This window comes from Zonotrichia albicollis, chromosome 1, assembly GCF_047830755.1.
Source record: "Zonotrichia albicollis isolate bZonAlb1 chromosome 1, bZonAlb1.hap1, whole genome shotgun sequence".
Classification (NCBI taxonomy): Eukaryota; Metazoa; Chordata; class Aves; order Passeriformes; family Passerellidae; genus Zonotrichia; species Zonotrichia albicollis.
In genome coordinates, this window is record NC_133819.1 from 115,334,739 (window position 1) to 115,349,989 (window position 15,251).

Sequence of the window (15,251 nt, forward strand, 5' to 3'; positions counted from 1 at the left end):
ACAATTTTTTACAAAGCTTTTGCTCATCAACATCCCCAGCTCTGGCTGCATAAAACTTATTGGAGAAGCCTTTATGCCAGCTGTGTAACATTGAATGCACATCCTCTTTTGCCATGATTGTTAGGCTGCTTTGATACATATATTCATGCCAGGGCATCCCTTATTCCTAAAATTTGATTATTTTCACAGGTAACTTTTTGTGGTTTGATTTGTTTCTAGTTTAGCATGTGCTCCAAACCTCATGTACTGTACCCAATTCAAGAAAATAAAGTTTATGCTTTAAAAATTCTTCAAAGATTAGGAGCTGGACATGATGTCAGGTGCTTATTAAGTATGCTGAACCTGACTCGTGCTCTAGATAATCTTTTTAGGACATGAAAAAAATTTTGCTTTCCCTCACTACTCTGCTATTTACCATGTAAATGTCACTTCCATTAGGTGAGCTGCTGCTGAACTTCCAGCCTAAGAAGTAATAGTCTGCTAATAAACAGAACAAGATTCTAGTATTTTAGTCAGCAGAGCTGGAGTGATCTTACTTGAATTCCTGGTTGCTGCTAGCATGGCCCCGGGGGGGGGGGGGGGGCACTGGGGAAACGTGAGCTCTGCATGGATTGGACATGGGGCATTGTCTGCTGGGCACAGACAAGTGCTCAAGAAACTGAAACAGGAATGCCAAATTGCTGGAAACATCTGAGCTGTGAACCTTTCAAAAATGGTACATTGGCTGTCCCTTCAGAGTGAGATATCTATCTTAGGTATGATACTTTTCTACCTGATTTGAAATTTCTGTTAGAGCGAGAGAGATTTACAAGGCAAAGCATGCCTTAAACTATGTCATTTTCCCTGCCCTAGAGGCTAAAATGGGTTTAGATAAGATGGTCGTCCATGCCAGCACCTTGTGTATTGTTACAATGTAATTTTTCTTAGTTTTTTTGAAGGGGGTCAGAAGCTACATAGATTTCATACTGAAACTCACAGATTTCTGCAGCATGATTGTCATTTTACCTCCATTCATTCTCAGCTGGCAGAGCTGCTGCCTGATCCCTTCTCCAGTCTGAAGCAGACATAGAACATGGAAGAAGGTACTGTGAAACAGAAGTTTCAGGATGGAAAGCAGGATATTACACGGAGGAGTATCAGCTTTCACAATGGGAGTTGTTCTTTCTGCTCTGTAACTCCACAGTGGCAGCTTCTACAATTCAGTCCTTCGCTGCTCTGAGCCTGCACCCCACACACCCTTCCCACCAGACCAATATACTGATGGAAGCTGCTGTAGGGTTTTCCATAAACTAGGTGCACATTTAAAGTTAAAGAACTGAAATAATTGATGTAATCAAGTACTGCAGCAGCACCAGGAACGTCTCTGTCTCAGCATTACTAGGAATGTGTTTGTCTCAGTGTTAACTGCAGTAATTTTCTTCCCAATGTTCAGTGAGAGGCTCAGATTTGGATTTGTGCTGAACACAGGAAGGATAATATAGAGATGTTTCTGTTATTGCTCAGCAGAGCTTACACAGAGCCAAGGCCTCCTCTGCTTTTCACGTTGCCATGCTCATGAGAAGACTGGGAATGCATGGGAGGAAACACTGCTAGGACAGGTGACCTCAATCACCAAAGGGATATTCCAGACCTTATGGCACCATGCTCAGTATATAAAGTGGGGGGAAGAAGGATGGGGGATGTTTTGGGTGATGGTATTTGTCTTCCCAAGTACCCATTACACATGGTGAGGCTCTGCTCTCCTGGAGATGGCTGACCACCTGCCTACCCATGGTAAAAAGTGAATTAATCCCTTCTTTTGCTTTCCCTATTAATGTCTTTATCTTAACCCACGAGTTTTCTAAATTTTATCCTTCCAGTTCTTTCCCTGATCCCACTGGTGGGGGATGGCTGCTCCTAGGGTGACGCCCCAGGAGTCTCCCCCGCAATGGACACTCCAGTACCTGCACGGGGGGCAGCTGAGCAAGGCCAGCCGCGTTTAGACGCCTGATGATTTTAGAGACTCGGCTTGGGGACACTCGGCTGAAGTCCCAGTAACAAAACAGCAGTGACAAAACGCCAGGAGTGCCCTGTTCCCAACCATTGGAATTCCGCGCTCCGGGACCGCCAGGACACCGGGCCCGCCGCCCCCGCCTGCGCGACACCGCTGCGAAGGCACGGCAGCCGCGGTTTGCGGCGCTGCCGTAAAGCGGCGTGGCCGGGCGCGCGCCCCGCGGGCGCCCTTGGCAGGGAGCGGCCATGAGCGGGAGCGGCGTGAGCCGGGGCCTGGAGCTGCTGCGCTCGCTGCCCAGGGTCAGCCTGGCCAACCTAAGGCCCAACCCCGGCGCCAAAAAGCGGGTGAGTGCCTGCGGCCAGCCGGCTGGCGGCAGGACTGTGCCCCGGCAGCGGGCGCGCCCCGTCCCGGTGTGGTTTGCCCTCGGCTGTCAGAAGGAGATCGTCCTGGCACGGCCGGGAGAGCCGCATGGCCAGAGGAGGCTGAGGAGCGGATGGCACTGCTGTGTCTGTGTGTGTGTGTGTGTATTTGCGTGTCTCTGTGTGTGTATGTGTCTGTATGTGTGTGTCTGTGTATGTATGTGTGTCTCTGTATTTGTGTGTGTGTGCTGGCCCGCCGCTTGCCCTTTGCGTGCCTTGTGGCCGATGCGTGCCCATCCCCGCAGAGCTGCCTGGTGGGTGGTGCTGGCTGAACCTCAGGGCATTGCTGGGGCTGGAGGGGATCAGTGAAAGGCTTCGAACTCCAGGTGTTTATGGGATGGAGTAATGTGTTTGGAAATGGAAGGGTAGAAGGCCTACAGAGAAAAGGAATGTGATGCCAGCTAACATTGCTGTTCTTATTTCTCGAAAACAAACCTGTGAGCTGTCTCCTTATAAAGTGGTAGAGAAATTATGAAAAGAAACGAGGGAGAAACTCTCGTAGTTTGGGGGGAACATTAGTGAACAGGGAGATGAGGTTCAAAGGCTGAAACCATAGGAGCAGAGAAGGTAACAGCCAGCAGCACTATCCTGAAAGTGCTGAAGACTCCTGAATAGTATGGAATTCAAGTGCAGTTTTGTGCCGGACTCGACCATCCCTGCCACCAAAAGAAGCTGACTTGTCCCCAGATTGTGATGCCAGCCTAAAGCTGTGCTCTGCAAAAATCACATTAACAGCTTTTCTATTTTTCCACTTAGAAAAGATCTATAACTTAATTTTTCCTCAAGAATCAGCATTTTCTCAATTGTTTATGTCTCTGAAACTGATGTTTTGTAGGTACTGGTCTCTGCAGTAGTGTTCTAAATGTACCATTGATTGTTTTGAAGGAGAAACGACGAGGCCGTGGAAGGTACGGCGGTCGGAAGTGTGGCCGAGGGCACAAAGGAGAAAGGCAAAGAGGGAATCGGCCCCGACTGGGCTTTGAGGGTGGCCAGACTCCATTTTACTTGGCCATACCAAAATATGGATTTAATGAGGGACATAGGTAAGTGTCTAAACATGTACTTGGAAATAAACATTGTTTGCATTTCTTGATCTTTCCCCTGAAACAAGAATTCAGGATGCCAATACAGGGCCTAACGGAAAAAGTTCAGCTTCCCAAATTCCTCTCAGGTTGTTAGCTACTTTACCAGAAGAATCTCCCATTTCTTGTGAGATTATTATTTTAATTAATTATTTCCTGTTTTGCACATCTGCTTGTTTACTCGCTTCTCCTCACAATCCTTTACGTGTAACAGACTATCTTTCCTCTTCCAGCTGAGTTAATTTCTCCTCTGAAACTCCTTCATTCCTGCTTGTTTTTCTTTTTGCTTCATAACCCAGTGAACTGAATGGGAACAGTCCCAGTGACTGGAGTGAGGATGCTGAACCATGGAAGTGTAATCCAAGCCTTGCTTTGTTCTGTCTCCTCACTTTATTCACCAGAAGCTCTGATCTGCTGCCAGCCAAACAATTCTGCTTCTCTTCATGGTTCTACCCTTTCAGCCCTCTGACACTGTGGTGTGTGTCTGTCTGTGCCATGCCTGTTACATCTAGGATCCTAACAAGCTCTTTAATACCAAAACTGCTGGATGAGGCATTAAATCACCTTTCACCATTGCTTTCCTTGGGCGTTTTGCCTTGTTTAATACTTCTGTCCTTTTTTCACATTGTAGCTGTTTGTGTCATGTCCTTATTCCACCTTTTTAATGTTTGAGGTTATTCTTCTGACATGTCTTTTCTCCAGTCACAGTTCTTCCCTGGAGAGGTAGTTGTCAGAGGTATTTCCAAATTTCCTTCACTTATATTGATAATTTTAAAAAATTGATTAAAATTAATAAAATTTTTTTGAAAGCTGGGTTTATTTCATCAGATAGCATTTGTGTTACCTGGGCAGCAACCATTTTGTTCCGTTTTAATCTGGTCTTGCAAAATTCTGTGTCCATACAATTACAGGCAGTAATAATAAAAGCCTGCTACAGCAAGTAGACAGTTCAAGGATGAAAAGACTAATGTGTATCTGTGAATTGTGTGACTTGATTTAATGTTCCATTTCCTGATACCACTTCATCAAATAGCTGAGCACTTTTATATTTTCATTCTTAATGCATGCAGTAGAACTTACAGACTTGTCCCAGTTTAAGGGTTTCCTCTGAATGTTAATAGTTTTGAGATGTGACTCAAATTCTATTTCCAGGTACTATTATTTCCTCCTCTTTGCTAAATTATTACAAGAGTAAACAAGAAGGACTTTCAATAGCTGAAGGCAGAGAGTAAATCCACAGTCCTGCAAAGGAAATGCTGCAGAATGCAGACACTCAGCTTCTTATGGTAATAGTGGTCGAAAGTTCATGAATAACCAACAGCAAAAATCCAGCCTCCTGCAATGACAAGAAATTATTAGGATCTTGCTGTTTTTAACAGCATCTGACAGCATGTGAAAACAGAAAAAAAGTACTCTGTAGTTTCAATGTTTGCAAAAATTCAGTGTCAGGCTTCTGTAAGTGTTCCTGTGGTAAGCACTGTAAGTGCACTGGAGTGACACTTGGGGTGGAGAGAGCAGGCTGAACGATGTTTATCTTCACCTCACTCTTCCTTCTGCCCCCACTTCTTGAGCCCTTCTCTGTGAGGGGCTGTGTGACAGCACAAATTTGTGTTGCTTGTCCTTTGTACTGGCTTGCAAGTAAGAGAGATCGGCTGCTTCCCAGTTTGTGAGTTGCCACCCAGAGCCTTCCAATAGCAGCTATCAAATGGATTGTAGGAGGAAGTTTTGGGTATCAGCACAAGTGGTGTGCATAGACAGGAATAGACTCTGGCTTTGGAAAACTGTGCTAGGGATTGGTTTGTACAGCAAAGTTATAACTTGAGAAAAAATAAAAGCAGGTTCTGCTGAAGGCATTGGCTGTTGGCAAGAGATTCCAGCTCCCTTTGGGGAATGTGGGTTAATGCATATTTCCTAAGTATTTCTCTTCCTTGATGGTGTTTTGAGGGAGATTCCTTTCAATACTTTCTGAGATGTTGGGTACAGTGGTAATGGATCAGAAAATCTTGTATGTAAGCTATGCATGAACAGAATTTTGCTGGTAGTCTTTGATATGTGTTTGTATGTTTGGTTTTTTGACTGTCTATCAGCGAAGCACCCAAGGTGGATTCACTTTGAAAGTGGTCATTATTTACAGTCTTGTTGGTTTGCCAAGAAGTGTTGACACTGTAATGTCTTAGTAGTTTTTGGGTTTAGGAGTAGATAAAAAGCTCATCTCAGTTGACCAGTTGCTATAAAAACTTCAGTTTGGTAAATTTCTCATTGTTTTTTTTTTTTGGGTTGTTTGTTTTTTTTTGTCTTTCTGTCCCCAGCCTCAGACGTCAGTACCAACCCCTGAGTCTTCAGAGGCTGCAGTACCTGATTGACTTGGGCAGAGTTGACCCCACGCAGCCGATTGACCTAACTCAGCTCACCAACGCCAGGGGTGTGACAGTGCAGCCTCTCAAGAGGGATTACGGTGTGCAGCTGGTGGAGGAGGTATGCAGACAGCACACTTGGTACTTCAGCCTTTCAGGTTGCCATTCCCATGGTTTGGAAGCATCTTTGATTCTCCAAGTTAGTTTGCTGTGGGACTTTTGGGGATCATAAATCCACTAGAGGGCACTGTGTGCCAGCAGAAAAGAAATCACTCTGGAGGATTTCTTCATACCCAGGGGACTGCAGAAATCAGAGTTAAGGAGGAACTCTGATTTCTGCAGTAACAAAAGGCTGAAGAAGTATTTTACAACAGAATACTGAAATGTACTGAAAAAAGTGTATGACTATTTTGGAAATGGAAAGGTTTTTTTATTCAGCCCAAGTGACTGAGAGCAACTTGGTTACTTAACTTTGTGCATGGAACAGACAATTCATAATATTTTTGCAGGATTTAATGTTCCTTATGAGTTTTCAGAGAAGAATAAATGTGTGTCTTAAAATACTCATTTTAATGTTACTGTAATATCTGTTGAAATTTACAGGGTGCTGATATTTTTGCAGCAAAAGTAAATATTGAAGTGCAGAGAGCATCTGAATTAGCAATTGCAGCCATAGAAAAAAATGGAGGCACAGTAACAACGTCATTCTATGACCCAAGGAGCTTGGGTAAGAACTTCTTTTCATTTGTGCCTTTTTTTTTTTTGGATGTGCAAAGATTAAATGATCCAAATCAAAGTTTCAAACACAGTTCTTAGCAGAAAATCATCAACTTCTAAGCTTCAAAACCAGTTACATGTATATTTATAGAATCATAGAATACTTTGGGTTGGGAGGGACCTTAAAGATCATCTAGTTCTAGCCCCCAATGAGGAATGATAGTGCATCCTCAATTTTGCTCTTTTTAACCATTCACCTGTTTAGCCCTTCCAGTGTTAGTAGTTTTATACCAATCAACCAGTTACGGAAATCTGAATAGCTTTGTAAATAGAGCAACTAAAAATACTCTTGCTGGATTTTTGTCTTCAGTTTCCCATGTTTAATAGCACTAAGAAAACTCAGGAAAAAATAGATTAAAAAAACACTGTGGATGTTTATATTTTTAATTTAAAATACTTTTCTACTTAAAGTGAGGAAGTAAGTTACAGAAGCTCAGAATCATTCCAGTTAAAATGGCTATTGTTTTCAGAACACTTTCACTGAAGAATGAGGTTTTGCTTTGCTTGAGGCTGCATCCTGCCTAACATTCATTCATGCAGTTTTTATTACGCAGCTTTCATGTGTGAATGAGGCTGAGAAGGGGAATAGACATTTTAAATGTGCAAAATATGTTACCCTGGAGTGATAAAAGTTCTGGGATTTTTTTGTTCCACAGAATAATAAAAATAATAAGGTTAAAAGGTTCTGGAATATAATTTCCCAAAATCAGTAAAATTTGAGGAAGATAAGATAATCCCACAAAGGACTGAATAGGTGCATGTGACTTTAATACTTTATTTAAAATACTCGTAGAAGCACTAAATTTGACATTAGTTGGTACACTGTGTAAATATCCATGCAAATGCATTGCTTCAAACTGGGAAATAATAATTTAAATAAGTTCAGTTATGGTTATCTTTCCCAAGCAGTACTTGGGAAATGTAAATGTGTTAGAAGTAGCAACTTGTCCAGACTGGAATTAAAACAGAGTTTTTTGTGTGTAAGGGAAACTTGCAAACCACTATCTCATTCTGAACAAGAATACTCTTGAGATTCAATTTTTTGCTTGGTCCTTTTTGATGTGAGTGTAGTAACTAATTTAGTACAGAATAAGAAGATGTAATTTAATGTCTTTAAATCTGTGTTATGAAGTGCAGTCACTAATCTTCTCTCATGTTTGCCCACAGAAATTTTAATCAAGCCAGTGGTATTTTTCCTGCGTGGCAAACCTATCCCGAAGCGAATGCTCCCACCTGAAGACCTCGTCCGTTACTACACAGATCCCAGGAATCGGGGCTACCTGGCAGATCCATCCAAGGTTGCAGAAGCCAGGCTGGAACTTGCCAAGAAATATGGCTATGTCTTACCAGACATAACCAAGGATGAACTCTTTAAGATGTTAAGTGCACGCAAGGATCCTAGACAGATATTTTTTGGTCTTGCTCCAGGATGGATCGTAAACCTGGCAGACAAGAAAATTCTGAAACCAACTGATGAGAATCTGTTGAAATACTACAGCTCATGAATTCAGGACTGGACACAATTGCAGGTGTACAGGAAACATCTGGGTATGAAATAATGGGTAGAAGTGGTGTGTGTTTGTTTGTTTTCAAGACTCCTATTATACTAGAAAAAACATTTTTTCTTCATGTAATCTTCTGGTGTAGCTCTCAACTTTTTTATTGTCATAATAGAGTGTATCAGAAGTCTTAACATTTGAAAACCATATGGAGTCTGACATAAAGTGTGGGTCTGGGCACTTTCTCTTCCAGTGGTTTGCCAGTTTGTTTTTTTTTTTTCAGACAAAAGGTTTCGGTGTTGCATTTGTTTCAGAGGATAATTCCAAAGAGTCATTTGACCTAATAATTAGTTTATATTTCCCCCTCTCAGTTTAAAATCGGAAACATGACTCTACAAAACCAAAATTAGTTTTACAGTAGTATTGCATAAAATTTTTAGATAAAAGTTCTAGAAAATGTATCTTGAATAGCTCTAAGAGGTATTTTTGGTTGGGGAAAAGTAAAAAGAACCAGAAATAAAAAAGTACTAAAGATTAACCTCTTCCATTCCAGAGCTATATTTTGGATTTTGCCATTGCCATCAATAGCACTAAAGCTTGAGAGATCTTGATTTTTCTTTGATGTCTTCATACGCAATTGAGACAGAGTGTGCAATTCAACATAACTTTCTATCTAAATTTGGGACTGGGGGGAAGATAGCTGTCTTAATTCAATGGCCTTTATTAGGAAGAATTTACAACTTGTCCTGACACAAATGTAATCTTATTAATAAAAATGCATAGCAGAACCCAGAGTCAATGGATGACAGTAACAGCAGATTATGAAGGATAGGGATGTGATGGACGAAGTACACAGTCTGAATTCAGTTTTCAGCTTGATCACAGATTGCATGTGTGACAGTGGACAAATAATTTAAATGCTGTGAAAAGTTATGAGAAAATTGTGTTTATGGGAGACAGCATTTTAATCACACCAACTCGATTAAGTCTTGAAAAATATTTTTCAGCAAAGGTTTGTTTTATCAGTCTCTCCAGAATACTGCATTATTACTATGCCAGAGTATTGTAGGTTTTGTGTGGAAGCACTGGGCAATTGTGTGGACTGGGCATTTGAGACAGCGAGCCAGACAGTATGAGAGGGGAGACCAAGATGATGTATCAGAATGTGCTCGGCCCCTTGGAAGTTAATGAGCTGCTTCATAATTATGTGGTTTAATGGAAGCTGAATTTGGCTTTAAAATAATTATAATTTGATTATAAGAATGTAGGAAACAGTTCAGGAGAACAGAACATGAGATGTCATTTTGCTTTCCAATTTTGATGTGCCTTTGGAAATGCTACTTAGAGTTTCCTGTAGCTGCCAGACTATCCCATCTTGTAGGAAAAGTCCTCTGTGTGCTAGAATCACCTCTTTCTCCTGTGTAACATCTGTATTTTGCTGGTATGCCTCAATGGGGGAGGATTTAAGAAAAAGATCTTTTTCTTTCAGAAAATAAAATGAAGCGGATGAATTTTTGTTGGTGTTTGTCAACCAGCCTAGATTTTTCCTTCACTCAACAACCTGCCTTATCAATTAATGTGACCCTCTGAAATCACAGAACAAAATAAAAGAAGTCTTCTCATTCTGATTAAATAATCTGAAATCAAGAGATTAAGAATAAAAAGTCACTAAATTTTGACAATTTACTCTTCAAATTCTATTGTTCCTTGTTAATGTGTGTTAAATGCTATCAGTAATGGTCATTCCCCTGACTTGGGGTTTAACTATAGGTGAAACATAGCAAAACAACAGCAATATAAAATTGGACTATGAATAGCAGGAATTTTGTTTTAGTTGCATTAACATTCGTATTTTATAAGGTGTTGAACGCTTTTTTGGCACGGTAGGAATAATACTGTGTGCCAAAAAAAGTACAGTTGGTGTTAACTTGAATGTGAAGTAAATAACTTTCTCACTTTAGATGTATCCTGTTCTGCATCCTGATGATTGTTGGTTTGGAACCTTAAATGACAAGCAATACTTTTTTATTATTCTTTTTTTTTTCAAGTTTTTGTTATTACAATAACTTTACAATAACAATATTACTACTGCCTCCATTTGGGAAGGAGCTGGAGAGGGGGAAGAGTATTTATTGCCTTCCCTTATTTGTGCCATAATGTTTCTGTTTTTATGAATCAATTCACAATTGTATTTTGTGGAGGTGGTGGTACTCAACAGGAAAGCTACTTAACTGGAAGTGAAGAAGGAAGTTACTCATATTAGTGAAGACCAGAAGACAAAAGTGTTTATGTATCATTGTGTATTTTGGGGAGGAGAAGACGGGGGAAGGCAAGTTTGTTTCCATTTCTGCTCTTTGTATTAAAATGAACAAATTGCTCTCAGCAAGTTTTTTTCTGAATCAACTTCTTTGATACACACAGGCGTGCACACGCTGGTTTCTGTAGGTTTCTAAATGGTTTTCAGGTGAAAGGGTAACTTGGATAAAATGATAACAGTGAAAGAAAGAATGAAAACAGGAAACAGATGTCTGGTGACGTTGAGGGATTGGATAGCACTTATTCAGTGGACGATGTCTTAGTCAGAAGGCAGCTGTATCCTGGCTCTGATACTACAGCACTACAAATACCTTGGAGCCAAAACAGCCACGTTCCACAAAATCCGGTCATTCTACTTTATAAAGGTGATCTTTTATCATCTTTTAGTTGGAGAGGGCAAAAAAGGGCTATATGTTCCTTTATTTAAAATGTGCAATGCTTGTCTTTTTTTCTCACTTCTGTTAACAGTAGCCAGTATTTTGTATCAGTTGTTTGCATTTTTTATTTACTAGTGTAAAAAGTCACAAAGCTATAGAGGGTTTCCTGTTCATTTTATCTCATCAGGAACACAAGTCTCCTAGCAACCAAATACAGAATTATCAAAAGCACAAGTAAGTTATTGACAAGGTTTCTAATAAATCCATAATAAATAGTGTCCCAAAGGACTCTTGTTTATATGTCAGGCTTAATGGGGCAAGACTAAGCCAATGCTGGCATCTAAAGCCATTCTCATTACTTAGGTATATGGACCATGTTTTCATGTTCATATGATAAAGGATTGTCTTGGATATCCTGTTTTGACAGGGCTTTTTCATGTGCAACAAGGTGTGATACAGCACTCAATCTACTGTATGTGGAAAAGTGTTATAGGGTAGCTGAGGAAAATTTGTGTCATAAAATGCTGAAAGCCATGTCAATTTTTATCAGCTACATCATACTTCTGAATGACTACTTGATGAAACTGATTACAGATGTGAGACTGCAATCTAAATAAAGGTCTGTAAACATGTACATACCTTGTTGTTTCATCCTGTGATAATTAGAAATCTTGTGTTTCTTGGGAACAGATTCTATTGATTGCAGCCAGTCAATGCTATACTTACAGGTGGCTGACTGCTGACTCAAAGTGGATTAAAATATGTGTTTTCCTTTCTCTCATATGTATAACAGTGATAACCTGGCTTCATTATACTTCATATAAAATTTGTGTTTAACTGTCAAAAGTTGACTGTACAATCCACTGATTTCCAAAAAGGAATAAAGTAAATCAGTGGCTGTTATCTGAATCTTCGCTGGCAGTGTGCCAGCATTGTTTTGACATAGAAGCATAATTGATGTTAGTCCTCCAGGAAGTCATATAAAAGTGATCAATTAGGAAGGTACCTTCTCATTACTGTTTAATTATTTTCTACTATTATTGCTATTTTCTATTATTTTCTATACTAAAACCTTAAAGGCTAATGCAAAACTAATTTTGCACTTCTTAACACAAGTTTTTCAAGCAATTTGAAATTGTTGCACAGGTCTCATATTTTAAATATTTAACTGTTATGTATATCTAAAACATGAAAGATGCTGTGTATATCCAAAATGTCCAGTTTAATATTCTATATGCAGCTGTATATTTTAAAATTTTCTGAAAATATAATCAGTCAGGAATAATTTTATGTAGCTCACAATCTGCATGGTTTAAGGTTATGGTTTTCTCTATGAACAGAGAGGTCCAAATGTGATAGGGTTCTTGCCCATTAGAGGAAAACTATGCACATTTTAAGCTCCTTTATCTGCCACCCAGGTGGCTCCTCTTGGTCTTTTGTAGCAGAAATATACAGCATTGTCTAAAGAAGGATGGTTTCTCAGTGAAAGCAAACTATCCTCAGATGTATTCTGTCTCCTGTGCTTGATATTCCCTCTGAAGCATCTGCATCTTCCCAAGGTCTCTCCTCACCTTTCCCGTTGGAGTGGTGGGAACTACAGGGCTCAATCATTCTCACAGTGTCATCCTGTCTGGCCCACTTTGGGTTTGAAAATCTGCTTGTTTTATGTGCCTCTGGAGCAGGAAAAGTGTTGATCATTCCTGCATCTGTTTATATGGGGGGGTTGGGGGGGATTGGCTTGAGTTTCCTGGACTGGTGTTGCTTTTGTTGTTAAAAATGTCAACAGAAATGTTGTTTACTTGTTAACCTTGTAGATTCAAAGCCACATGCCAAGCAACTTGGAGGGCCCTTTGAGCAATGGATTTAGTCTTTATCAGTCAATGAACACTCATAGAATAGTGCCTGTGCACTTAAATCAGAATTGCACACACTAGATAGCAGTATGAAAGGATAGACAATTTTGCATTCAAAGGACAAATGCCCAAATCTGTCTCCTTGCACTTTTCTTCAGCCTCTGTAAGATTCATTCTGTCTCATGGTAACATTGTCCTGTCTGGGCTTTAGCCTATAAATGTGGGCAGATTAGTCCTTATTTAGCCTGAAAATCTGCCATTTTTTCATTCCTTGGGCTAGTAATGAGAGCTAGAAGTTTGTGGACATAGAGTGGCCTATGAAAAATAAGTTGATATGTAAATTTATGGCAAAGTACTTCTCTAGGGGTTTTTGTGAGGCTGGTGTTGTTTGCTCCCTGTGCAGAGTATCTTAAATTAAGAAAATAAATTCACTTGGTGTCTGGCAAGGAAGATGCCTTTTTTAGTTGAATGTAGCTGTGGCTCAGCGCTGCAAAAATTGGCATCCAAGTTCCTTATGCAGTTATTATAGTGAGGTATTGTGTTAGTTTCAATATTAATGAAGGTCTAAATTTAGATTACTCACATGTAAACAGTACTTCAAACTCCTCTCTTAGGAGTCTTGCTACTTTTGGAGTAATGTGATTGATGCATTCATTGTCTAGAGCCTAGAGAAAAGCCATGTTCAGCTTGGAGCAGACATCTAAGCAGTTCAGTGACATCTAGATTCCAATGACTGTGACAGGAGTTATAATATAGCACTCTTGTATGCACCCAAAGCTTCAGCATCTGGAGCTGAATCCCACTCTTTTTTTTCAGTGACCCAGGATGCTTGAAGTTAATGGTCAGAATTCCTCCACAGGATCAACATATTACCAAGTGTGTGTTGCTGAGCTTTGCCATTGGGAACTTGTGAAACCTAATCTACTTGGTTGTATTTATCTTTGAAAATAAGTATGCTCTTAAAATTACTTAGTGAAAAAAGCAGTCTAGAGGATCTCTTGGTGCCACAAGAAGTGAGATGCTGGCAATCAGACAGTGTTATTTTAAAACTATTGGAGAGAGCAGCTTCTCCAGGATACAGAAATTGGTGACATCCTCACCTGGAAGTCTCTGACTTTCAAGGTGTTTCAAGGTGGATGACTCCCAGTTCCCAGCCCTCCACTGATGTTTCTGCTCAAAATTTCAAAATTTGCCTGCCTGCCTTCTTTAATCCTTGTGTGATACATGCTGATGTTTGTGTAGTCCTAATGTATATGTTTACTCCATAAGGAAAGAACAGGAATTAAACTCACCTTCATTTGCAAAAGAAAAAATGGGAGAGCAGGATGGTGCCTCTCTTGAGGTGTCTGCTTCACATGTGCTGCTTGTAATGGCTGGAGAAGGTGACTGAGATGCTTAAACACAGATGTTGTCTCACTGCTATCTGAGAAGATGCATCCAGTATATCTCAAGGTACCCCCTGCAGCTACTGGGACAGCTTGTGATGTTTGTATAAAAGACAGATTTGGAAGTGATGTGCTTGGTTTTTGTGCACAGACAATCATTTATCCCTTCCTTTTCTTTTTTTTTTTCTTGTTTGTTTTGTTTGTTTGTTTTATTTTTCGTGGGTTTTTTTCCTCTTGGCAAGGCCATTGTGCTTATTGCAGCAGGCAGTCTGAGTATGGGCCATGTACTAGGCTTGAAAATGTTCCAGACAAAATATTATTCTACTGGTTTTATGTTGGACTTGGGTGATGTGATGTTGCTGCTGCCCTGACTTCTAGGTAAAATTTCTGAGCTAAACATGACTTTGTTGTTGGGCTTTTTTTTTATTGTTGTTTTTTGTAGGCTCCAGCCATTCCAAGTTCATCATTAAAAGCAGATATTTACTGTAGGATGATCATGAAATAAATTACCATAGTGAGGATGTGATTGTGTAGTGAAGTTCTACCTGGGTCAGTTTTTGTGCATTCATTTGTATGTCTCTGAGGGAGTTGAAGCGCTGGGGTGCTCTGATTTTGTGTTTGATGTGGGAAAGCTTATCTGTCCATTAAGAGAACCTAAGGAGAAAATGGGAGGTAAATACCTGTCAAGTAATTTGTGCTGCATCTTGTGAAAACTGCATCTTGTTCCAATTCCAGCTGTTCTTGACTGAGCTGGATGACTTTGCTTATGGCATATTGGGAAACTGCAATGGCAGCAGACCACCATGGATACTGACATGCACCTATGGTACTATGGCAGGCTGGGGCCAAAGAAGAAATAATTTTGGAGACTTGGGAACGTGAGAATCAAGGTATGAAAATCCACCTGAAAAGATTCCAGAGTCAGAAATGTATATTCTGCAACACCACTGAACTCTGCTGCATGTTTAATTGTGCTTTGTTTTTGCTGACTATACTGTTATGAACTGTAAGTAGTCAAGAAATTATTCAAAGAATATACATTTTAGGTTTTCTTTGTTGTCCTTAGAGTTTTCAGCTCTGCAGGGATCTTGTTTCCAAGTATTGTTTCTGTATCCAGCAAGACTAGAAGCAAATTTAAGAAGTGGGAGCCAGCATTTTCTTGTGATGGCAATATTCCAGAAACTGGTGCTCTAGGA

General features: G+C 40.2%; 2 protein-coding genes across 2 annotated transcripts in view; one reads left to right on the forward strand and one right to left on the reverse strand.

The window, feature by feature from the left end:
- LYPLA1 (lysophospholipase 1) overlaps window positions 1-2,240 on the reverse strand; it is a 19,354-nt gene extending 17,114 nt beyond the window's left edge. The window contains exon 1 of the transcript XR_012582459.1: window positions 1,944-2,240. The gene's annotated coding sequence lies outside the window, so the exon portion shown is untranslated. The remainder of the gene's footprint in view (window positions 1-1,943) is intronic.
- Window positions 2,203-11,453, forward strand: MRPL15 (mitochondrial ribosomal protein L15). The gene is made up of 5 exons (XM_026791306.2): window positions 2,203-2,337; window positions 3,298-3,455; window positions 5,804-5,969; window positions 6,452-6,575; window positions 7,793-11,453. Exons 1-5 carry the CDS (start codon window positions 2,239-2,241, stop codon window positions 8,128-8,130), a joined length of 885 nt encoding a protein of 294 aa, XP_026647107.1. The 5' UTR covers window positions 2,203-2,238; the 3' UTR covers window positions 8,131-11,453.
- The last annotated feature ends 3,798 nt before the right edge of the window (window positions 11,454-15,251 follow it).

Bases quoted from the DNA above. Each gene is read 5' to 3' on its own strand.
- MRPL15 (XM_026791306.2), top strand. From the start codon at position 2,239: ATGAGCGGGAGCGGCGTGAGCCGGGGCCTGGAGCTGCTGCGCTCGCTG. The intron at 3,456-5,803 runs GTAAGTGTCTAA...TTCTGTCCCCAG, and splicing joins GGATTTAATGAGGGACATAG to CCTCAGACGTCAGTACCAAC. The intron at 5,970-6,451 runs GTATGCAGACAG...TGAAATTTACAG, and splicing joins GTGTGCAGCTGGTGGAGGAG to GGTGCTGATATTTTTGCAGC.